General features: G+C 56.5%; 1 protein-coding gene across 2 annotated transcripts; it reads left to right on the top strand.

Annotated features, from left to right (window-relative positions):
* Positions 1-4894: 4894 nt before the first annotated feature.
* On the top strand, positions 4895-23656 carry LOC115351120 (L-gulonolactone oxidase-like). Of its 2 annotated transcripts, none has more exons than XM_041128850.1 (13): positions 4895-4969; positions 5773-5918; positions 7506-7607; positions 8260-8385; positions 9784-9878; positions 11435-11525; positions 12230-12415; positions 20109-20216; positions 20657-20733; positions 21639-21788; positions 22185-22349; positions 22812-22902; positions 23223-23656. In XM_041128850.1, exons 2-13 carry the CDS (start codon positions 5916-5918, stop codon positions 23349-23351), a joined length of 1323 nt encoding a protein of 440 aa, XP_040984784.1. In that variant the 5' UTR covers positions 4895-4969; positions 5773-5915; the 3' UTR covers positions 23352-23656. The 2 variants fall into 2 exon arrangements, with proteins under 2 accessions (XP_040984784.1, XP_040984785.1); XM_041128851.1 differs by lacking the exon at positions 4895-4969 and adding an exon at positions 5288-5304.
* Positions 23657-24246: the final 590 nt, after the last annotated feature.

The following is a 24246-nucleotide window of genomic DNA, read 5'->3' as shown; positions in this document are numbered from 1 at the left end:
TCTGCCAGCAAGCCCACGGGAATGTTTTGCATCCGGATTCATCCCTGAAAAAGGAGTTGCGTGGATTGGAGATGGGGAGGGAAAAAAACCCGGGGCCTTGGGTGGGCAAGGAGAGGTTTAAACCTGCTCCCTCCAGCCTGCAGTTATCCGTAACCCTGGCTGTCACCCTCTCCGGGTTTGCTGGCAGGGAAGGCAGCCTCGGGAGCGGGTTTCGGAGCTGCTTTGGACTCTGCTGCTAAAATGTAAAATCCAAGAGCATCGTCCCCGGGCGGCCGGGAGCTGCGACCAAGCACCCGCCCTGGAGCCCTGCCTGGAAAGCCAAGCGGGTGCTGCCAAAACAGCCTCTCCCATGGCACTGGCATCTGGGTTTATGGTTTTAATAGGTGTTTGCAGCCTCCTGCCAGCCTTCCCTGCACCCCAGCCCCTGGCAGGGGCCTGACCTGGGTGTTTCCACCCCACTCTTGGGGGGGGCTGCAAGGCTGCGGCGGTGCCCAGCAGCGCACTGGCCCTCCCACAGATCCTGGGAATGATTTTGGGAGGCAGGAGGGCCTGCAGAGAGCTTCCCAAGCCCCCTTCGCTCCTTGTGCACCGTGTAATCCCCCCCTACATCGCCACAGCAGGGCATTGCTCCTGCTCCGGCTGCCCCCCTCCTGCAGATTCCCACCCCACACCAGCTCCGTGCCGCCTCTCCTGCAGCACAGACCAGCTTCTCCACCTGCCCACCCTGGATGTATACGTCTTCAGCCCCAGGGGTGCATGCATCTTTGGTACATATGCATCCCCAGTCTCCAGGGTGTGCATGTCCTCAGTCCCCAGTGCACGCATCCTCCATCCCCGCGATGCACGTGTCCTCGGCACGTCCAGCAAGCTGATGCCCGTGCAGGCCAGTGGGGTGGGATTCGTCAAAGGGCAACTGGTTGGGATGGGGACACCCCACTGCCTGCGGAGCGGGGAACCCGGGAAACCAGCCGAGCCAAAGCAGACTTGGGCTTCGATGCTGGCAGGTCCAGGAGGGCAAGGCCAGAGCAATGCAGACGCCATCAGAAGAGATGCAAAGTCCCGCCTTGGTTTCCTCCGGGGCTTCGCTCCATCTCTCAGAGGATTTATTCCCAGGAGAAAACCTCCAGCCATGAACATGAGCGATGGCACTGGCTGCCGCTGCCTAATAGCACCCATGGGGCCGGGCCCCAGCGTGATGGATGGAGCCTGAAATAAAGAAATAAATCTGGCTGCAGACTGAGCTCCTCTGGGCCATTTCTTTTCGCAGCTCGAAGCCGCTCACCATGGTCTCGGGCGCAGCGGAGGGAGAGGGACTGCATCCCTCGGGGTGCTGCGGAGCTGGGGAGCTCGTACCAGCAACCCCCCCCCAGGATGGATGTGGTCTCCGTCTGCACGACGCACTGTGGCTCTATCCTGCTCCTCTCTCAGCTCTTTGATGTGGAAAGGAAGAAGAAAATGTCTGGAAAACCTTAGGGTGGGTTTCAAACCCCTGATCCCAGCAGCAGAGGCTCGGAAGAAATTATGACCCAAAGCCCCGGCGTCAGGGGCAGCTCCGGGAGCAAACAGGGCAGCTCACAAAAGACTGCGTTTATTTTTGAAGGGATGCTTGCAATTCCTGCTCTCACCTTTGAGAACAACAACAAAAAAATGGGTATCGAGGAGAAGAATCATGACGTGTCCCCAGGGGAGCGAAGACTCAGCCGCTCTCAGCGTGTGGGTGACAGCACCCGACGTGTCCGGGACCCGGCCATGAGGACAGGGCTCCGTTTGCGAGGGGGTTTGCATTGCGAAGCACGGTTCAAGGGGGATCAAATGGGGACAGAACCCCCCAAATCTCCAATTCTGGCACCGCTGGTGCGATGGGCACCCCCCCCCCCCTTCCTTCTTCTGCGCTCGCCGGTGCCGGCGGCGATGGACGTGGCTGCAAACCCCTCCAAAGGTCAGCAAGCACGAATGACACGCCGTGCCCGGGATGCGTTGCTCCCATCGCCGAGGACAGGCAGCACCCCTCCACCGCCGTTCCCCAGGACGCTCGTCCCCTTGCCGAGCCCCATGTGCAGGAATTAAAGCCTCGGGTCCTGTTATTTACCCTCCATCGGGTTTTTTTTTTGGCGCTTAAGCAAGATGCTGGTGGGGGACGGAGGTGGAGGCATGTCTTCAGTCGCCCTCCCCAGCCTGGCTCTGCTTCCGAGGCGAAGCTGGTGACAGTTGCGCTGTGGTACAGGGGACAAGTGGATCTGGGGGGGGGGACAGTCACCCCCAGCGTTCCTCCCGTCCCTCTGACCCCACCGGGGTCTCTGCAATGGCTGCGATGGGGCTCTGCTGGGAAATGTCTGCTGGACGGCGTGCACGGGGTGCGGGGTGCAAGATGCGCACGTGGGGTGCACAGTGGGAGTACTGGGGTTGCACACAGGGGATGCGGGGTGCAGGCAGAAACTGGCAGGGTGATGCTGGGGGACTGCGGAGGGTGCAGAGCCCCAGACCCGGGGCTGGCCTCCCGGCAGGCGACCCTGCCCCGTGCATGCAGCGGGTGGGCTGGAAAACCCACAGCTGCCGGGGTTTCTCCTTAGAAACCCATCTGAAACGGGGAAAAAAAAAAAATAATAAAGAATATATAGGTAGAACTAGCAAAAGCCCAGTGGCTTTGGGGCACGGGCTCAGGGCTGCTGTGGGAAGGAGCTGGGCCTAATCCTGCACCTCCAGGACCTTACCCAACAACAGTCCCCAGCTCTGGCACAGGGTTTGGGTGCAGGGGGGGCAGGACTGCACCCAGCCGCGCTCGCTTGCACCCACTGAGCTTGATGACACCCCGGTTAAATTTCAACCCAGCCTGTCCCTGGACTCTGGGACGGCTCCGGCTTCGCCCCGGGGATGCTCGGTTAATATTTCAGCCTTGCTGGGACTGAAAACGCCCGCGTTGCTGCGTGCCAAGGTCGAAGGTCCCTCTGGGGCCAACACGCCTTTGTCATGGCTCAAACCGCAGCGTCACCCCCCCCAGGGACCCAAACCCACCCTGGTGTAAGGGTGGCACAATGTGATCAGCTCTGCTTGTCCTCTGGACCAAAATCCCCTGGAAATATGCTGTTTTCATCTCTTTTTAATCGGCTTCTCCCTCAAAGGCTGTGAGGCACCCATGGGTGCTGGCAGCAGGGATGCTGATCTGCAGGGAGGACAGGGTGGGACTCTGGCTGTGCCTGGTGCTGAGGATTAAGGGACAATTATCTCCCTGCTCCCATACAGCATCCAATTCTGGTCCTGTCCTCCCCTCCTCCACCCATTGTTCGCTGGCCCTGTTTCGGAAAGGAAGCAATTAACTCGGAAAAGAGAAAAGAAGAAAGAAGCCCTTGGAGACTGAGAAATAAAGAATAAAAGCTGCCCATAATTAAATTTCAACCGTTTTATTTTTAAACGGAGAAGAATGAAGGCAAAAAAACCAAAACCCACCTGATTTCTGCCTGGCCCAGACACTCAAAGAGCTTCAGCAAAGCACTCCTGCCTCAGTTTCCCCACTGTTGTAGGGGACATAGCAGCTTTGGGAGTCCCCCAAGTGCAGGCAGCTCTGGGGAGGAGCACGGTGGGCAGGGGACAAGTGGGAAGGCTCCAGCCACAAGTCAAATTTTTGGGCAAATCCCATCTCCATGTTCCTTCACGAGCTTGGAGACAGAGCCTCACGCGTCTGCCCCTCCGCCACTGCAGCAAGGCTTGCAGTGTGGGAATGCATTGCAATTTTGGAACTCATTGCAATTTGGGAGTGCACTGCAATTTGGGAATGCATTGCAATTTGGGAGTGCACTGCACTTTCGGAACGCATTGCAATTTTGGAACGCGTTGCAATTTTGGAACGCGTTGCAATTTTGGAACACATTGCAATTTGGCAATGCATTGCAATTTGGGAGTGTACTGCAATTTGGGAGTGCATTGGAATCTGGGAATTTGTGGTGCAGATGGGACAGTGAAGAAAGTAGCTGCAAAAGCAGGAAATTCCAGCAGGACCCTGCTGCTGGGCCAGCTCAACGCCAGCAGCTGCAGAGGTGCCAGTGAGGGTGCAGAGTGGCCTCTCCCAGCTCCCATCCCCATTTTGGCTGCTCTGGAGACCCCCAGCCAGGCCACAGCAGCCGACAACCCTATGTCTCCCCGGCAGTGCAGGAGAGCTGGCCGTGTTCAGGGTCCCCAGCCCTGCTGTCCCCACGCAAATCGCACGCCCTAGCGTTGCAAACCCAACCAAAGCATCTGCTGGCATCGCGCTCCCACGATTTACACCAGCTGACGATACTGAACCTGGAGGATTGAATCCTTCCCTGGTCTGGATGTGTCCCCCGGGGACTGCAGGAGAGCCCCAGCCAAGCTCTGCTGCCCTTGCTGCCTGGATCCCTCCAGGACAGATAGGACGGCACGCTGGGGCATTTTACTTCCCACCAAAAATGTCATCGATTCACAAATAAATTCACAAATAGCTTCAACACTGGGCAAAACACCACTGTTTTCTTTTTTTTTTTTTTCCTTTACTTTCATCCTTTAATTGAATTATTCCCTGCTGTTCGGCTGTAATTAGCCGAGCTGTGACATCCCTCCTGGATGCAGGCGAGAGCCGGCAGAGACCGAGGCGGTGGGGAGAGCTGCGTCCCTCCCCATGTGCATCCCCTTCACCCCGCACTGTTAATGAATAATCCCTTGGGAGGGTGTTTTGGGAGGTTTCGATAACCTTTGCACAGCACTTGGACCCAGAGCTGTCAGCTGGGCAGCCGGGGAGGTGTCTGACCCCAGCCGGCTGGCCCCCTTGGCATCTATCTGGCCTCGAAGGTGTGTCGGAGGATTATTCATTAATTTGCTGCATTGCAGCCAGGAAAACACCAGCAGGGATTTAGGATGGTCAGGAGGTCAAGGAGCTTTGGAAGTAGATGTGAAGTCCCATGGAAAAAGCTGCTGGAGGTGCCGTGAGGTCCTTCACAAGCTGCACAGCTCCTGCTCTGTAATTAAGAAGCAATTTTCCCCCCGGTTTGTGATTGTGCTGGAAAGGCCAGGTCTCCGAGCATCCCGCGAGCATGCGAAGGCAGCTGCCCGCAGCGGCGGTTCCCTGCCCACTCGGGGCTTGGAGCGGTGCTCCTGGAGGTCACCTTGCCCGAGTTAGCCTGCTCAGAAAAAAAATCGTTATCATCCCCTCCTTAATGAGAGACCAGGGAGGGTTTGCTTATCACCAAAGCACAGCCACGGAGCGCTGCAGAGCTCCTGTAAATCGCCGCTCCTCGCATGTCCTTCAGATGAGACCCATTACCCGGCCGGATCCTGTCCCCCCCTTTGCTCCCGGTGGGACGGCAGAGCGAGTTTGGGGTGCAAGGCAAGCGTGCCAGGCGTGAAGCATCCTCCTCCTCGCAAGCCAGGCAGTGAAGCCCCCCAGCACCCGTTGTGCATGCGGCGATGCGATGCAGCGAGGCCGTCGCATCGCTCACTGCCTGAACCCCTCCATGCGCCCGCTGCCGGGTCCCCCCAAACCTGGCAAGGGCCGTTTCCCTATTCCCCCCTTTGCCTGGACTGCCCGGTGCAAAAGGCTGCAGGTTCAGGGGACCCGCTCCAGGGTGAGGACCCCCAAAAGGGAAGCAGCCTCTCCCCAAAACCGTGGGAACTTGCAGCATCCTTGTAGGACGCGGGACCCCAGGTTCAAATCCGTGCCCGGATCCTGCTCTGCCAGCAGGGAGCGAAGGGCTCAGCCCCTCTCCTTCCCCCAGGGAATCAGACAAATCCCAAGGGGAGGGCTGTTATTCATTATCCTTCCAGCCTGGAGAGAAGCTCCTTGTTGACCCACAGAGCAGGAACAAGCTCTGCCAGCCTTGGACCGGCCAGGATCGTCCCTCATCCCCGGTGCCGGAGCAGCCGGAGTCCCGCTCGCTCCAGCAGCATCTCGTGGAGAGGCCGACGGGATGGTAAGGAAAAGCCAAGGCAGCCAAGAGGGGAATTTCTCAGGTTTTGGGGTGGGAAGGGTGGTCTAGGCAGCCATGCGCTGCGGTTGAGGCTGTCGGGACAATGCGGTTTTATTACCAGCTTTGATATGGATTTAATATCCAACATTGCCTTGATGAGAAATAGGAAGGGTGTCTTGGAAAAGAGAGAGAAGGAAGGAAAGCCAACAGATTCCCTGGATAAATCAGGTCAGGCTCTGGCTGCTGAACTGGAGTGTTTTCTAACCTATGGCTTTTCAGTTTTCTCCATTTTGTTCTTCCCCCCCCCCCCCTCTTTTTTTTTCTGTCTCTCTCCCCCTGTACCCTGGCTCACAGACCAGCTCTGAGTTTTAACTTGCAGGGGGGATGCTGTGGGGCAGCCCCAGCCCCACGTCCCCCTCGCCCCGAAGGCTCCCTGCTGCTATCTGGGCTATCTCCCATAGCTTCCTAATGGCCCTGGCTCCAGGCAGTGTCACCTCCCTGGGCAGGTTGATGGGCCATCCACTGTCCCTGCCCTGCCCAGCTCCTAAAAACAGCCTGGGGGGGCTGGGGAAAAAGGAAGGGGGAGGGAAGGATGCTGCAGACACCCCTGGGAGAGCCCCTTCTGCACTCCTGGAGAAGTTTGGCCAGTTTTGGGGGGGGTCTGCTCTTTGGATGGGAGCTGAACCCATCATAGAGACGGGGAGAAGGAAAATGAGCTGAGGGCAGAGGAGGGAACCTGGGTGGGAAGGTGGAAGGCGGAGGGTTTGCTGATGGAGAGGAGGCTGGAGGGCACGGGAGGAAGGAGACTGCGGGAGGTGGCAAGGGAATAAACCATCCCCTGCAGCCAAGGTGGGACAAGTGTTGTGTTGGTGGGGCAGCACGTTGGATCCAGTCCTGCTGAGACCAGGGGGATTCATCATCTTCCTTGGGGCTTGGTGCCCAACACCACACCAGGTCCTTCCTTGCCCAAGCCCCAGTTGGGTTGCCAGTTGGGAAACTGATCCCTCCAGCCAGGACCCATCCAAGCCACCCTGGGGATGCCCTGCCTTGGGTTGGGGACGGGTCTTTTGGCTGCACCCCTTCATGCCAGGCCTGGGGACAGTGTCTCAGGGTGGATGGCTGAGGTTGGAGGGAGGTCCCAGCCTGGTCCCAGTCAGCCCCTCATGATGGGGCCATCTGGGGACACTGGGACATGAGGCCATGCCCATGGGCCATGAGGTAGGTATGGGCGCTGAGACCAGGTCTGAGAGGAGACCACATCAGAAGAAGTCATGCAAACCAAGAGGAGCCCAGCACACGTCATGCTGTAGGAGGAAGGGATGGGCTGCGCTCAAGGGAGATGTCTCAAACAGCCCAGAGCGTCCTCCCATTTCTCCTCACTGACTGCAAAGGGAGCCCCGGCTGACTTGCTCACATGGAGGCATGTCTGCTCTATGGACTCAAGGGGTTGAGATGAACCTCTGTGTCCATAAATAATTAATCTTTTGGGAAACCTGGCTCTGGTACAGTCGTCTTGGCAGACGAAGGATGGGCTGTGTGGAAAAGCAGGGGAGGTGCTTGCTTCTGCTTTAGCTCTTGGTTTTGGTCCAGGTTCATGGCCAAGGAGGAGTCAAGTTCCAGAACTGGGCCAAGACCTATGGCTCCTCTCCAGAGCTGTACTTCCAGCCCACCTCGGTGGAGGAGATCCGGGAGGTAAGGAAGGTGCTTCCAGGAGACCACCCATTAGAAATGAAGAGGAAGAAAGGCCAGGAAGGGCTGTGATGTTCCATCATGGTCAGCCAGAGAGGTCGCAGTTGGTGACAGCATGAGCCCTTCCCCTAGCCCCAGGAGATGGCCCGTCCCGCTGAACTGCACTTGTTCTGCAGCAGGTGTGTCAAACACCTAAAAGATGCAGAAAACCGGCATGCCTGTCCCCAGTTGGACTCTGTTGCTTGGGCATCAGCATCTGGCATCCTTCTGGGGTCCCCTGCCTGCCCCAGCTGCCATGCTGAGGGGTGGGAGTCCTCTGTCACTTTTGCCACCCCAGAGATGCCTCTGTCACCCTAGAGTGTCTCAGGTGGGCATTGCCTCTTTTGGGACCATAGAATCATAGAATGGTTTGGGTTGGAAGGAACCTTTAAAGGTCATCTAGTCCAACCCCCACGGATGATGCCAAGGGCTGTCTTAGGAGGTGTCTGGGCTCCAGGGGTAGTTTTAACTCCAGATGATGAGTTATCCAAGTAAATGGATGTCAGCCATGGGTGAGGTTTTAGCTTGGCATGTCTCACAGTGCCTCTGCCACCGCCCTGAGCACACGGCTTTGAGGGAGATGCTGGATGCTCAGGGCCGCCTGCTGTCTCTGCAGATCCTGGATATGGCCAGGCAGCGTGACAAGAGGGTGAAGGTGGTGGGGGGTGGTCACTCTCCTTCGGACATCGCCTGCACCGATGACTTCATGATCCAGATGGGGAAGATGAACAGGGTCCTCAAGGTGAGACTGGCTTCTGGGAGGTGGCGCGGTGGCCCTGGAATGTGGTGGCACCCCTGTTTGTGCGACCACCGAGGGCTGGGAGGCATTGCGCCGACGCTGCCGTACCCAGGGTGGGAGGTGAAAGGATGGAGAGGCTTTCCTCTCCTCACAGCCAGTTTTCCCAAACCAGCCCCTGAAATGCTGGTGCAGGATGGGGGAATGCACATTTTCCTGGTATAAAAGCATCCCTTGTGCACTGGAAGCATGTGGAGCAGCTATAAAAATGCAAAGCAGTGATGTCTTCCCAGCGTGCGTTCAGCGAGGGCTTAACCTTGGCACGTTGTCCTCATCCCAGCACGGTCTGCTGGCTGGGGAGGAGGTACCTGGCAGGATCTCTTTTCGCGGCTCGCCTGATGCGAGCTTGCAAAGGTGCCTTAGGCACAGCAGCCCGGCAAAGACCCGGCTGGATGTTCGTGGTCCGGGGTTTGTTCCTGCATCAGGTGGGAAACGTCCCCATGGGAGATTGCTCCTTTTGATGACACTGGGAAGGAAACAGTTCTTCCTGGTTGCCTGTGGGTCATATCCTGAACAACTTTGGCAAGATGAGAGCTGCTGAGAGGGAGAGGTTTTCCTGCCCTTTGCTTTGCATCCAGACCTCTGGCGTGTAGGGAGATACCGGGCTCTTACTGGGTCTGCACGGCTGGCTCGTTATAAACAGAGAGAGAACTGACTCTGTGCATGTGTGCACGCCTGTGTGTCATGTGTGCATGCACGTGTGTGTGTGCATGCCTGTCGTGTGCGCATGCATGTATTTGTGCATATATATATATGCATGTGTGTTTCTGTACGTGTGCATGTGTGTATATCTGCAGCTGAAGGTGAAGAAAACCTGACTCTAGCAGCATATTCCGAGAGCTGGATCATTACTGGTAATTAACAGCAATAATTAATTAAGGAACAGCTCTCTCCCTGACAGCTCTGTCTGTCAGAAGCGGGATGCATAGCTCCTAATGGTAATAAGCTCTCCTTCCACCAGGAGCTGGCTGAAGCGGGCTGGGCAAGGCAGGAGGGCAGAGTGAAGAGGTTTGCTGAAGGCAGAGCTTTGCTGGGGGGTGTCTTCTCCCTTGCATTGACCAACACCTGGGACAAGTTATGGGAGAGGTTACACACCCTTGAGACTGAGGGGAGCAGGGTCTGGACCAGGGCCAGGAACCAGTGGTACCATTGGGTTGGACGAGATTTGGGCTGGGTGAAGGTCTGAGAGAGGTGGCAGGTCAGGATGGAGCAAGTCCCTCGTGGTATGTGACTCTCCTGTACAGATGTTATCAACTCTGCGTTGGTAAAAGCCGAGGTGTTTTCCATGGGGTGTTTCTCCTCCGAGCTGTGTTACCTTCCCCTCTCCCATCCCATCCTTTGCAGGTGGACAAGGAGAAGCAGCAAGTGACGGTGGAAGGTGGGATTTTCCTCTCGGATCTGAACGTCGAGCTGAGCAAGCACGGGCTGGCCCTGGCCAAGTGAGTATGACACGTGTGCGGGGCCACCCCTGGGCATCCTCCCAGGTGTCCGTCCTTGTCCCAGACCAAGTGCTGGGACATGGCAAAACAGGGATGTTTGAAGAGCTTTTACTGCAGAATAGGGGTGTTTACTTCAGGATCTGGTCTTCCACCAGGGTCCTGCAGACTGCAGGTCAACCCCCTCCACGATGGAGTAGCCAATCCTGCCTTGGAGCAGGAGACTGGACAAGGGGAGCCTTTATCCCCACGCCAGTCCTATATTCTCACTGTAGCTACCAGGCTGGTCCTTTCCATGTCAAGAAGGAAAACTCTGCACTCCCTGGCCCTAAAAAGATGAGAGCATCTCTCCTAGGGAGGCTGACAGCAGGCAGCTCTGGGCAAAGGAGGCCTATGTTGCACAAAATTAGGCTAGAAATGAGGTTTTGATGGCAAAAGGCAGTTAGCCATTGGAATATCTTAGCAGAAGGCATGGGAGAGTCCTTGCTCTGCATTGCTTTGAGATGTCTGCTGTCCCCAGAAGAGGAGGTGGAAGTGATGGGCTGGGGGGTCCAGGGCAGTTGTGGGGAGAGGATGGGACGCTTCGAGCTGCTCATGGCTGATCCCTCTGCCTCCAACACATGTGGTTCTCCCTTGCAGCGGGTGCCTTGTCAAGGGTTTGGAGGGACCCCTGTTCAGATAGGGGTTTGCAAAGGAAATAGCCATGGAGAAGAGCATTTCTCACACTCAATCTCTTTCACTTGCTGACCTCAGAGAAGAAATTGCTTTTTAATTACAGTCTACCTCAATAGCTGTGTTCCTCTGTCGATAAAAGTGATGAGTTTGTCAGAGCCCCGGCCAGGGCTGGGGTGAGGGTTCAGAGAAATGAGCCTCACGGGAGCAGATGGCCGATGGAGCAGGACTCCTTTGTGGAGGAGGAATCCACCGAGGGTTGCAATGATCACAGAAACCATGTCTGGTTCAGGATGTCCCTGCTCCCCAGCTGTTGGAAGCTGGAGGAGTGTTTGGGGGAGATGGCAGGAACAGCACCCTGTTTGCTTTAACCTTCTACCATCCCCCTGTGCCCGCCTTGGCCATGGTTGGAGGGATGGACCTTGGTCTGCAGACCTTATGCTTGTGGATGCTCCTTCCAGCTCCACAGTGATGTTTCTGGGGTAAACCCGCGTTCCTCACCCCATGCTCTGACTACATATGGGAGGGATGTCTCCATCCCAGTGAGTCCCTCCAGGCTGATGAGGAGAGATGGGGACTTGTGAGATGGGACACAGCTGAGTTGACCGCGGTGACCTGCGTTCACCAGCTGCCTCTTCCTCGCCATGGACTCTAGCAGCATCCTGATAGATATGTCCCATGGAGACATGCACACAGGGCCAACAAACCCACCGGTAGCTGCAGGATACCCTGAAGGGTGGAAAACCCTGCTCGTTGGAGCAGGGGGGCATGTCCTGGCGGTCTCTGTGAAGGGTCTGCAGGCGGTGTAACGCCTGGCGCGGGGGGCTGTGCCCCACGCCATGTCCCACGCACTGAGGTCCTCACCCAGCCCCTTTGTCTGCCCCCAGCTTAGGAGCCGTTTCTGAGGTGGCAGCGGCTGGTGTGATCGGGACAGGGACGCACAACACTGGGATCAAGCACGGCATCCTCCCCACCCAGGTGAGACACGAGTTGGGAGAGTGTCAATGCGTGGACATCAGCATCTTGAGGGCTTCAGGGGAGATGTCCCATCACCCAGTCCGGGTCTGGTGTGCCCAGTCCTGGGGTGAGGACACTGCAAGCAAGAGGGGTCCTGTGCCCCCGGGATTCAGCTGCTATGGGGGACCCCCCCAAGTCCCCCCTGCACAGTGGGACCTACCTCATCTGCCAGCTGAAACATAATCCAGATCAAAACTCCTCCGTCCCTGTGCTTTATGGTTTTATAATCCAATGAATAAGCTCTGTACCAAAGGGAAAGCAGTTCTTCTTGTATTGGAGCCCCCCAAACCCAAATCTCTGCAGGACCTGGTCTATTTTTAACTAGACACTTATGAAAATCCTCCACTCCTAGCTCAAATCCTGTATGGCAATTCCACTGATGGTTATGGAAAAGTGCAGTAATTTGGGCGAGTTTTACTTCTTTATTTGATGGCTTTTCCTAGCAACCCCCAGAGAGAGAAGGATCCTTTTATGTCACTACATCAAAGGTGGCAGGAGAGGGGCTGGTGGAGCCAAGCTCAGCAAAAAGCACCCTGTGATGACAGTCGTGGTACCGGGGTCTCCCTGCTTAGCCCCCAACCCAAAGTTTTGGGGTGGATGAAGGTTCTGGGCATGGACCTGGGACACACTGAACGCTCGCTGAAGCTTTGCTCCCTTCTCGGCAGGTCGTAGCACTCACACTGCTGACAGCCTCGGGGGAGATCCTGGAGTGCTCCGAGTCCGTCAACGCGGACATCTTCCAGGCTGCCCGCCTGCACCTCGGCTGCCTGGGCGTCGTGCTCACGGTCACCTTCCAGTGTGTGCCCCAGTTCCACTTGCACGAGGTGGCCTTCCCCTCCACCCTCACCGAGGTACGATGTGGGCGATGCTTTTGAAGCTTCCTTGGGGATAAGCAAAGTTCTCGGTGAGGTGACACGGTTGGGGGAAGACTGGGAAGTGGTCGCGCTCCGGTAGAAAATCCTGCACGTGTGTGTAGGTTGCACTCCTTGTGCATTTTCATGGTGTGCTTCATGGTGTCCCTGAAGCTGGAAACACCTCCCAGGTGACAAAGGAGAGGAAGGAAAAGCCATGTTTCTTAGCAAATGCCATTTTAACTTCCCATGGGTGGGAAGAGCATCTTCTGGGACCGGAGAGGTGCAGGTAGTGGGGTGGGGAGGAGAGGTACTCGTGAATGCCACCTCTGCGCCGTGTAGGGCAGGTGGGTGGTCAGGACCTGCTGCAAGACATGCACTGCATGGTGCAGTTGATGTTCGGGAGCAAAGCGGGGTTTGAGGTGCAGCCCCTCGCGTGGCTGCAAGCTGAGCCAGAGGCGAGGGCTGAGTGTGCTCTGGCAGCTTTGCTGGCCACAAAATCCGTGAGGAGGCCGGGAGGGGAAGCCCAAGCTGCCATGAGTCTACAGTGAGTTCTTCAGTTCTCACAAAAGAGCAGGTGGGACCTCTGCCCCTCGCACTGGGACCCTCTGCAGCCACCCCTCTGTGTCCAGCCTGGGGGAGCTGGGCAGAGAGGGAGAGCTGTGGGGAAAGACATGGAGATGAAAGTTAATTTCCTTTATTTATTGTTCCTGGTGGTTTCTGAGAACTGCAAAGCACCATCTCTGGGAGAAGTTGTGTCCATTCTCAGCTGCTTTCAGCTCCACATCTGGCCCAGGACAGCTCAGGGGTGTGAAGGTGACGTGAAACCTCACCTCTTTCATCACTACCATGCTCGCCCCTGAGCTGTTCCCAGGCTCCTCTTTTAAAACTGGTCCAGACTGATACAGTTTTTTTGCATTTGTCCAGCCTGAGATTCAAATAGCTGATTTTACTGTCCCAGATCAGGCTCTGTGCAGCCTCGGGGCGGCTCGTGTCTGCAAGAGCAGGCTGGTGGCTTCCAGTGTCCTCAGGAACCTGCCAAAGACTTTCTGTGCTCGCCTTGGGCTGGGGAGACTGACCCTGAGCTGGAATGTGGCTGCGTCCTTCAGAGACATCCTCTGGGTTCTGGCAGGGGAGATGGGACCGCCGTGCTGCAGGGGGCTGCTGCAGGAGGGATGGCTCCTGCTCGGGACATATCTCCTGGCTGGGCTGGAAGGAGAGGCAGTTCCCTCTTTAGGGAAAAGGCTGGACAATGAGACCCCTGTCAATGTCCCCGTGTCCTGGCCTCTCTGCAGCATCATCCTCACTTCTCAGCATCGATTGTCCCCTGCCTGACTCAGCCCGGAGGTGACGGAAACAGGACCCCCTCCTCCAGCTGTGGTCTACCCCTCGCATACAACCCCGTGGGTTTTAAACTATTCCCCCGTCGCGTGAGCAATGCCTGAGCCTCGCTGCAGGCGGGGATAAGCGAGAGGAAGGGCAGCCGCAGCGGTGGGTAGCTGCTTCGGGCTGTGCGATGCCAGCGGTCCCACCGGGGCCGGGATGGAGGTTTGCCCATAGCCATCGGCTTCATCTTCCCTGGGCCGCCTCCAAGCCGCGGCGGGGCTGAGCGTGGAGGCTCCGGCACAATCAAGTTAGAGAGGCTGAAGGAGCCCGCAGGCGTCAGCGCTGCCGCCTTCGGCACTTGCTTCTGTCCGTGGGAAACGTCACCGTGAGATGGATCCGCCAACGCCTGTGCTCCGTTTAACCCAGCGTTCGCAGGCGCTGGCAGGTCAGAGGAGATCTGGTAACTCCAGGCACGCATGACTAAGCCTAATGCAGATTTAATGTTCCAGCTGGAGAAAATTACCCTTGCTGGAAATCCTGGTCTGGTCTGATGAGCTGACACGCTGCCTGGACTAAGCAAGACCAGGGAGAAGACTGTGCCTGCGCTGAGCCAGCATCCCTGGAGGCAGGCAGTGCCTGGCTGGGTCCCGGAGGAGAGGAGCAGCATCCCGCAGGGCATGGCTGCTCCCACGAGCCGGGTGCTCTCCGAGGAAGTGCCGTCTCCCATCTCGTCGAGTCCTGCTGCTCGGCTAACGGACAGCCTTGCTTTTTCCAGCGACAGATGGGCTACTTAAAATAGTCCATGAGCATCTTGTGCTCTTGAAAAGAACTTGGTCCCTTCTTCTGTGTGAGGTCAGGCTATTTTTTTGGGATGGGGCTCTCCATCTCCCAGTGTGCAGGTTGGGTGTAACTCTTTTTTTTTTTTTTTGAGCTGAACTTGCGACAAACCGTGCTGGGGATGAGAAGGATTGTGATGGGTGGCACATTTCAAGGGGCAGACTGAACAAATCCCTTATAAGAATCCAACCCCAGAGCTGCACTTGGGTCGTGTGATGGAAAACTCCCTTTAAACCAATTGTCGTGTTGCTACTGGACTTGACTGTCTCTGTCTTGCCAGAGGTCCGTATCACCCAGACTAAGGTGTATGGTGCTAGTAACAGACCCACCCGGGACATCCCCAAGGGAGGGTGGCTTTCTGAGGAGGGTTTCTGACCTGCTCTTTCATAGATTAGGATCTTGCATGGCTCTGAACGGTTCACATGCTGTCTCCTCCTTGGCAAGTTCTGCTGTCCCACCATCCATCCTCTCCCTGTTGTCCCCTCTTCCTGGCCATATCCCTCCTGAAGACAACATCTTGCATGTAGCCTATGAAAGGGCACTTAGCTGACCATGGAGAGCATGAGGAGTTTAGGTCCTTGTTCAGCACGTGGCTGAGGCACTGGGTACAGTGTTCGGGGATGCTGCTACGGAGATGCTCAGTGCTGGAGAGTGGTTTCCTCCAGCCGAGCTTCCCATTCCCAGCAGGAGCCAGGCTGAAACAGGCTGATTTCCCTCAAAAGAATCATGAAGTGCCCTTTTTTGGGGCAGTGCATCTCCTGGGCTTTGCGAGCTTGGGTCTCCACGTGGCTCTGTGGGCAATGGTGGGTGTGATCTGGTTCCCTCAGAAAGCATTTTGAAGGCCCAGTGGGCATTTCTACAGAGTGATTTGAAGGAATTCTTTCTCCTGGGAACACATCAAAACCGACTTTCCCTGTCTCTGCCACTATATAAACTCCTTTTAACTGCTGGATGCATTTCCTTGGAGCCCTCCCACCCTCACGGTGCTGAGAAGTCGGATGGAGCAAGCTGTTCCATCTGGTGCTCAGCCCCATCACGGCTGGGACATCCTGGCACAGCTGCGGTATCAGGATGTGACCTACCGCCTTGAGCTGAGCAATCATCTAGCTTGTTCCAGCTCTCTGGCACCAGATCGTCGCTGGAGGCTGCAGGATTGCACAGGCTAAAGCCTACAGAGAAGGGACCACCTGCAACTTGAAAGACCTGGTGGCCTCCCAAATGCTGTGTGGACTCGCTGCGTTCGCTGGAAGGAGTTAGATTTCTGGATGGGGAAACTGAGGCAGAAAGTCCACCAGGAGGAAGAAACCAGTGGCGGTGGAAAGGAACCTCTCCAGGAGCTTGGATCTGCTTCAACCACGATCGTATTTGTCCTCCTGTGAGGTCTGACGTCCCTGCTGGTGCATCCTCAGCAGCATCCTCATCCATTGTCTCATTTGGGTCTCACAGGTCCAGTTCCAGCCCTGGCTAACGACAGCACAAGCCTTCGTTAAGTCAGGCTCATGAAAAATAAATAGTCCTTGGACAAAAGCAGCAAAATTTGTTGCAGGATTGATCAGAGCTGCAGCACTAGTAAAGCTCTGAGAAACGCTGTCCTTAATTTTTTAAGGACTGAATTATTCAGTGCCCCATTGGGGTGGCTTGAACACCACCAGGAACGTGAATTTAACGCACTTTTGCAGTATCTTCTTTGCAAGCCCTGATCCGAAGCAACCCAGTGGTCCTTGTGCCATGCCGTGGGTGGCGGGGCTGGCCGAGGAGGTGGACAGAGAGGTCCGTGCACATTACCTGAGTCATTAACGTGTTTGCCTGCCTGCTGTCACCCCCCTAAAAGCAGCTGCACCAGAGCAGTTGAGAGCTGGAGCACTTCAGGGTCTTATTTTTCCTGGGAGGTAGGAAGGGAAGACAGAGGAATAAGGGAAACGCACCAAGGTATTTCTCCAGCCTGCAGTGAGTTCATTACTGGTGTTTCCAGTTGCAGAGGTGATGAGTTTGTGTCTAATGGCTCAGACGTATTTTCTGCCTGTGAATCGCCTGTTTGCTTTCTGAGCTGCGACTTCCCTGGTGTCCTGCAGCAGGGAGTTCCCTGCTTTAAATGCATTTTAAGTATGTTTAAGTGTGGTGGGAGCCTGCCAGCTCCTTACGGCTTGGTCCTCACCCACCCTGCCAGCTTGCTCAGACCTTCACTGCATCCTCTGGCACCTTTCCTCAGCCAAATTGCTAGGTTGAGAGTTGTTTTACACCTCCTAATCTGCCTTTTAGCTAGGAAACTTAAGCTCACGTGTGGGATAACCCTGCTATCCTGAGCAGGGCAGGTAGCCCAGGCTGAGCTTTACCTTGCTCAGCATCATCTGCCCGGGCTATGCCCCCTGCACAGCTCAGCCCATCTTTCCCCAGGTCCCTCGGGGCTGTTAGGAGGGTGAAACAAGAATGCACTCTATAAATATTAATGCCATTATCAATTCTCGGTCATTGCTGCTCCTCGCCTGCTTCCAGATCTCCAGCTTTCATGTTGAGTGGCCCAGCGAGGCGGAAGAGAATAATGGCAAGGGAGCAGGTTGCTTGAAATATTTAAGCCTGAGTTATCTAAGACATTGCAAATAATATATGTGTCAGAGGACCCAGGCTTGGATTTGTGGTTATGTAAGATCTGCATGCTTTCTTTTCTGGCCTCGTGATTATCTTTATCACTGGGATAAACTCAGCTGCTCTAGCTGCTGACAATGACCAGGAACAAGGCACGGGACTGAGAGGGTTCATTGCACAGCTGAGGTCACCAGAGAGACCTGCAGAGCATCCCTGGGTGGTGGCAGGGATGGAGTCATCCTTCCCTTGTCCCAGACCTGCTGGGAGGCTGATGAGGATGGGTCAGACTCAGATATGATACTTCTTCCCCTGATCTTTGCAGCTTTGGGGCTTCCTGAGCTGGAGGCGGTTTGTATATATGTAATAAGGCAATGAGTTTCTCTTCTGGAAGGTTTCTGATCTGCTTCTGAACCCATGCAAACTTTTAGCCACCTGCAGACTTGCACAGCTTAGCAGCCTGGTGGGTGAAGAAGTGGTTTTTTTGGTCTGAGCCCACCACTGCCTAAACCTAACCCTAACCCTAAACCTAACCCTAACCCTAACCCTTTGGGGGGTGTCCCAGGCACCTGGGACGGATCCCTCCAGCTCGACTCCCCCAAGACCACTCATTGCCTTAACCCCCTCTCCATTGCTGGGCCTGACCTCATCCCTCTTAGCCAGAAATGTTGTTTTTGGTGTCAGTGAATGGAAGTGACTCTTCCAGCCAGGGCTCGGACACCGTACCCCGACGCGGTAGGACCCTGCCAGGCGCAGGCAGCACGCAGGCAAAGGGGGAGGCTGAGCATCCATCTCCTCTCCCAAAACGCGAGCTCCCCATGCTCCCTGGCTGCCCTTCATTGCTCGGCAGACCTACAGGACATGTGCTAGTAACTTCTTGTGCTTCGTCCTCCGCAGCACCTTGGCCACATCTGCTGCTTGCCCCATCCTTGTCCTTTCCCTGAAAACCATCTGGAGCAACCAGACCTGCACTGCAGCAGGCGGGGTGCCTGACCCTCAGCTCAATGAGCTCTCGAGGGTGTTTGTAAGCAAGAAAGCAAGCGGCTTCTTTTGACCCGGCCTTTGTGAACCAAAGGGATTTTTTCTGGGCTCCTGGGAGGGAAACAAAGACAAGCAAAATCCCCTGGGTCTCTGCAGGCTCCAGGGTCATCTCCGTTGTGTGCATTGGTCACGTTACAGTGACAAGATTTCCACTGCCCGACCTCTGCCTCCGACTCCGGCACTCAGCCAGCCGACGACGTCTCCAAGGACTCCTGAAGCCAGCTCGCTCGCTGCCTTCAGCTCTTGCCCGCTGCACTGTAATTATCCTACAAAGTCGCGGGCTTATTTTCTTCAGACCGATATCACAAGAATCAAAAGCGCACATTGAAAAGGTCACCCCACTAGCAATTTGCTTCTGCGCTCAAACGCCGCGGCTGGAAGACAAACAGACGTTGGCAGGATCACCTTGGGAAAGCTGCATCCTTCTTTTCCTCACTTGTTTTAGCTTCTCGATTAATTTGTTCCTAAACCAAACCAATGAAAACGTGGGGTCGTAGCTTTTGCCCTGCTTCTACTTGCACAACCTTTAACTGTTTCTGACATAAGAACTTCTCTGGCCAGAAAGTAGGCTGTTTTGGGAACATTTTAGAGAGATTTTGTGGCTTTTTGGGAGCTTGCAGATGTGGTGATGAAGGCAACAGTATTAGCATTATTTCTTACCAATTACAGGAATACTCTATTCATCTTCCCATCCTCCCTGCTTTAACGGGACCGTGGCATTACAGCAGTGCAGCCCCTCACCTTATGGCGGGGTCACAGCAAGATGCTCAGTGCTAAAGCAGCCTAGCTTGGTGATTAATAGCTCATTAAGACAAATAATTCAAATGACACAGACAGAAAGGAGCAGCTTTGCAGCTAAGGTTGCCAAGACCTTCCTGGGGTTATATCCATGGGTCATTGCACCTTCTCCTGGGTCAAGCAAACTCCTCGAAGCAAAGCTCCTGGGTTTTTAAGCTTTTCTGCAAAAGTATGGGAGATCTCTGCAGGAGGAGCAGGGGGTGGTTGGAGAAGATGTTTGCAGGAGGGAGAGGTGCTGGCCTGGCCAAAACAGCACCGTGCAGGGGGTAAGCACAGGTTCTCGCCACCCTTGCATGCACAGGCAGGGAGAAGGGACAAGGGCTGAAAGGTCTTTTCATTTCTGTGTGTGCTGCTGTGTCAGGCAGCAGGGTTTCTTCCAAGTAGCCCAAGAATAAGAGCCCAGTGGCTCTGGGAACAGGCTGCATATGTCCTGGGGCTGCGGTCACCCCCTCGAGCCTCATTACCTGCATTGTTCTGCCTGTCCCCTGCCTGCTCCATCCCCTGTTGTATCCCAGCTCCATGCCCTGTTACATCCTGGCTCCATCCCCTGTTTCCCCGGGGCTCCAGAGCCGCAGAGGGTTGTGCTGCCAGGGTGTGAAAGCTGGGGAGGGCATCCTTGATGTTGGACCAGGAGGTGGATTTCGGTAGCCCCCGGCATGCCCCACTGTATGGCTGATGGCTGGAGGGGGCCCTTGCAGCCCTGGCTGTGCTGCCTTATGTCTGGGAATGCCTGATGGGGCAGTTTGGGGGCTGCAGACGTGTGATTGCAGGAGGACGCAGGGTCTGAGCTTGTGTGTGTGCCAGATGCAGCCCCAGCAGCATCTGCAGGACGTGGGGGTCTGCCACGGCCGAGGGAGAAGAGATGATGGGCATGCTTGGTTCCCTTCCCCAGATGTTGGGTCTGTGGTCTCTATTAGCCCCTTGGTGCTTGGTTGGGCTGTATTGACCCCCCTCCAACCCAAAACTTGCCAAGACTCTGCAGACAGACTCCTTGGACCTTCCCTGGCATTCCTGGGAATCCTCCAAGGTGCCTCCAAGCCCTGCTCCCAGGATCCCTGCTCCATGGTGGGGTTCAGTCACCGACCAGCACCCATTTCTCTGGTTGTTGCAGGTCCTTGATCACCTGGATGACCACCTGCAGAGATCTCAATATTTCCGATTCCTGTGGTTCCCTCACAGCGAGAACGTCAGCGTCATCTACCAGGATCCCACCAACAAGGCAGGTCCCACCGGGCTCCATGTGGGAAGGAAGAAGGGCCCGTGCACAAAACTGAGTGTCCTCCCAGAGCCGGTGTTTAGGATGGACTTGCAGTGCAAGGGCTGCTGGGGGGGGCTGATCAGGGAAATGGAATTTTGGGGCTGGGCTGGACTCTGCCCCATGCTCCACGGTCTGGGTGTCCTGGGACATGGATGTAGCTGGGGCTGTCCAAGCTCTCAGCATCCTCATGACAAAGCCTGGTCTCTTCCTGGGCACTGGATTTGACTCTTTTTCATCATGGGAGAGAGATATGGGGAGTCCTGGGGTGCCCTTCTCCACACCCCCGCTCCCAGCTTGGTCCTGGTCCAGGCATGTGCTCCCACCTTCATGCCTGCTGGCGAGAAAGCTGCAAATCCTGCTAGTTCCTAATGACCATCATCTTCCTCTGCTTGGCTTTGTAGCCCCCCTCTTCCTCTGCCAGCTGGTGGTGGGATTATGCTGTTGGCTACTATTTGCTGGAGTTTCTGCTCTGGATCAGGTAAGGGCATGGTCTGGGCAGTGTTTGGGGACAAGTAGGGTGGGGTGGGTTTGTCCAGGGCTGGCCTCATCCAGATCTGTTCTCTGCATCTCTACATTGAAACCTGTGCTGCTTTGCTGGGAGTCCCAGGGAAGATGGCAAGAGAGGACTGTGACTGCGAGCACCCCCATCCCTGGGGAAGAAGGAGATGCTTGTTCTCCTCCAAGCAAGCTCCTGCGCAGGAGGAGTGGGTTTGGGTTGGGATTGATGTCTGGGGCTGCACTGCCCTCGTGTGTGCACAGAGGTGGAGCAGCAGTGCGGGTCTGCAGCAGCAAAGGAGCTTTTTGGAGGAACGTGGTGGCTGTGAGCATGTTCTGAGCACCAGGGTGGAGAGAGGAGAGCCAGCCAGGTCGTGGGGGCTAGGCTGGGAAGCAGGACCCTGGTGGCAGAGGAAAGCCAGGCAGGACACCGTGAAGAGGCAGAAGAGGGACTGTGGCCACTTAGGACTCTGCCAAGGGGTCCACCCTGCCACTCCACCCTGTCCCCAGTAGCTCTCGGTCCCCCAGTGTGAGGATGCCCAGTGCCCAGCCTGGCAGGCTCTGAGGTCTCGAGGGGAGGGAAGGTGATGACCGAGCACCCCTTTTCGAGCTTGCAGCAAGAGGAGGCGGAGGGAGCTGAGGACAAGGGTGCAAGGTCCAAGACCAGGTGGAGTGAGCACAGGCAAGCTCCAGGCAGGGCTGCAGGACCCCATGGGCTCCAGCACCCTTGGAGTATTGCAGCTTTGCTGACAGCCCCTTGAGAGGGCATCCCCTTGTCCAGCATCCCCAGGCTGTGGTTTGTGGCATCACAGCTCACAGCCTGCCCTCGGCAATTCCCCGGGCAGCAGCTCTGCCGTCAGGTCTCACCTTCTGCTCTCTCCCCTGCAGCACCTTCGTGCCCAGCTTGGTGTGCTGGATCAACCGCTTCTTCTTCTGGCTCCTCTTCAGCTCCCGGGTGGAGAATATTGCCATCAGCTACAAGATCTTCAACTACGAGTGTCGCTTCAAGCAGCACGTTCAAGACTGGGCCATCCCCATGTAAATGGCTCTGCAGACCCTCCCTGTCCATCCCCAGCTGAGCTCAGTGCCCAAACCACATGCTGTCCCCTGCCTGTGCTCTGCCCCAGCCCAGGCTGCCTGGAGCAGGAGCAAGGCCATGGAGAAAGGGACCTGGCTAGGAGACACCATTCCTACCTGCAAGCTTAGCATGAGGAGCCTTCTGCATCCCTGTCCTGGGGTACCAAATCTGTGCCACACCATGTCTTGGGGCTTTGTGAGCCCAAAGCAATGGGAGGGATGTGCTGGGACATGCCAAGCCATTCCCTAATTAGCATGGTGCCAGGGATGGAGCTGTGGGGATGGGGGTTCAAACCCGAAGAGAGCTGGCTGTGCCCATGCTGGCATTAACTGGGGCCGGGGGCTTCTCCTGGGCAGTGAGAAGACGAAGGAAGCTCTGCTGGAGCTGAAGGCTGCCTTGGAGAACAACCCCAAGATGGTGGCTCACTACCCCGTGGAGGTGCGCTTCGCTCGGGGGGACGAGATCTGGCTGAGTCCCTGCTTCCAGCGAGACAGCTGCTACATGAACATCATCATGTACCGGTGAGCCATGTCCCCATTCCCCCCGCTCCTCCTCCTCTTCCTCCTCGGGTCAGTGGTACAGCAGGATCCCAGCCCAGAGACCCAGCAGCAGCAAATGCACAGCTCAAACACACCGACACCAGCTCTTGGCTGGCACTGGAAAGCTGGATCAAGCAAGCTCCTGCACCTTTGCCCGCTCACCCCACTCAGACATTTGCAGGCACCAAGCCAGCAGGGATGGGGTGGCCTTGGAGCACCCCAGAGCCACCCACCCCTGTTTCTTGAGGATGTTGTCCTACATGAGGGTCCACTGGCCAAGTACCAGCAGCGTGCTGGTACCCAGAGGGTTTCCATCACCCGGTGCTTGTCAAAGAACGCGTGATGGGTCCCCAGGGTTGTCCTTCTCCCCAAGTCGGGGTTTCCTGGGTGTGCAAATACCCCCACAGCCCCTGCTAATGCCCTCCCTGCCTGACCCACCCCCAGGCCCTACGGGAAGAATGTCCCCCGCCTCAACTACTGGCTGACCTACGAGGGCATCATGAAGAAGCACGGTGGGAGACCACACTGGGCAAAGGTACCGACGGCCCTGCTCCTCTGGGAGGAGAGGATCTGCAGAAGGGGGTCCCTTCCCCTTCTCCATCATGGGAGGGGGGATTTGCAGTTGAGTGGGGGTGAGAGAAGGTCCCCCACATCATGCTGGTCCCAGAGGGAGATGGGTGCCTCGAGGACATGGTGTTCCCCTGTTTGCTACCCACGCTGGGCACGTAGATAAGGGGATGGAGGTCCCACCACTTCTGCAGGGGCTTCCCACAGTGGTGGGGGGGGGGGGGTCCAGGGACAGCGACATGTTCCCCAGTGATGGGCAGCCCCCCCTGGGCACTCTCTCTCTTGCAGGCCCACAGCTGCACTCGGAAGGACTTTGAGAAGATGTACCCAGCCTTCCCCAAATTCTGCTCCGTCCGGGAGAAGCTGGACCCCACGGGGATGTTCCTGAACACCTACCTGGAAAAGGTGTTTTACTGATGGGGGCAATGTGGGGGATAGAGGAAAAATCAGCCATCACCCCCAGTTCTCGGGACACCCCCAAAGCCCATGGTCCTCCATGGTCCCAAGGTGTCGTACCCCCAGCTCTGCCCTCATCTGTCGTGACAGCAGGCAGCCAGGGCTGGCCCCACGGGCAGGGACGTGCTCTGGTCTTGATGCTAACAAGGCTCTGCGGTGCCTGGGAATCTCTCCTGGAAACCAGCAGCTCGGGGAGGACCATGTCCCTGTCCCCCCCGAGACCTGTACAGCCCCAAGTGCCTCCTGTCCAAGCCAACATCTCAATAAAGACCTTTCTTTGAGCAGAACTTACCTGAGCCTGTGCTTTCAGCCTGGCTGTGTGTCTGATGGAGGTGCCCAGCCCTGGGGACTGAGGAAGGGGCTTGGTGTCCCTGTACAGCCCCACTGTGGGGGTCAGGGCTGGACATGGAGACCAGAGCCCATTGCACAACCTGGGGCTGGTGCCATCCATGTCCTCGAGCTCAGGCCATCCCTCCTTGCAGAGGCACGCAGGCAGATTCGGGGATGAAGAGGCTGCCTGCCAGGTCCACCCCCACCTGGCTCACGTTGGCGTAAGGGAAGCCATGCATGGGCACATGGATTGGGTCCTCTCCCAGTTGCTCCACGCTGCCAAAACCTGTGGGAGGTGTTCCTCAGGATCCAGTGGGGTGATGCCCGTGCTCCTGTGCCTCCTCTCCTAGAAACCACCCCTGCTAGACCAATCCAAACAGTGCTGGTCCAAGCCACACTTTCATCCCCAAGAGATGAGGAAGGGGACGTGGGTTGCTCGAGAGGAGCCCAGGATGGACAGGACAGATGGGCAGCAGGTCAACAATGCTTTTAGATAGACACCATCAAAACACCATGCAGCCTCCCT

This window comes from Aquila chrysaetos, chromosome 15, assembly GCF_900496995.4.
Source record: "Aquila chrysaetos chrysaetos chromosome 15, bAquChr1.4, whole genome shotgun sequence".
NCBI classification, from domain to species: domain Eukaryota; kingdom Metazoa; phylum Chordata; class Aves; order Accipitriformes; family Accipitridae; genus Aquila; species Aquila chrysaetos.
The sequence above is the reverse complement of the archived record's forward strand: the minus strand, read 5'-3'. Positions and strand labels throughout refer to the sequence as shown.

Bases quoted from the DNA above. Each gene is read 5' to 3' on its own strand.
- LOC115351120 (XM_041128850.1), top strand. The intron at 20,217-20,656 runs GCAGGTCCCACC...TTGGCTTTGTAG, and splicing joins ACCAGGATCCCACCAACAAG to CCCCCCTCTTCCTCTGCCAG. The intron at 21,789-22,184 runs GTAAATGGCTCT...TCTCCTGGGCAG, and splicing joins CAAGACTGGGCCATCCCCAT to TGAGAAGACGAAGGAAGCTC.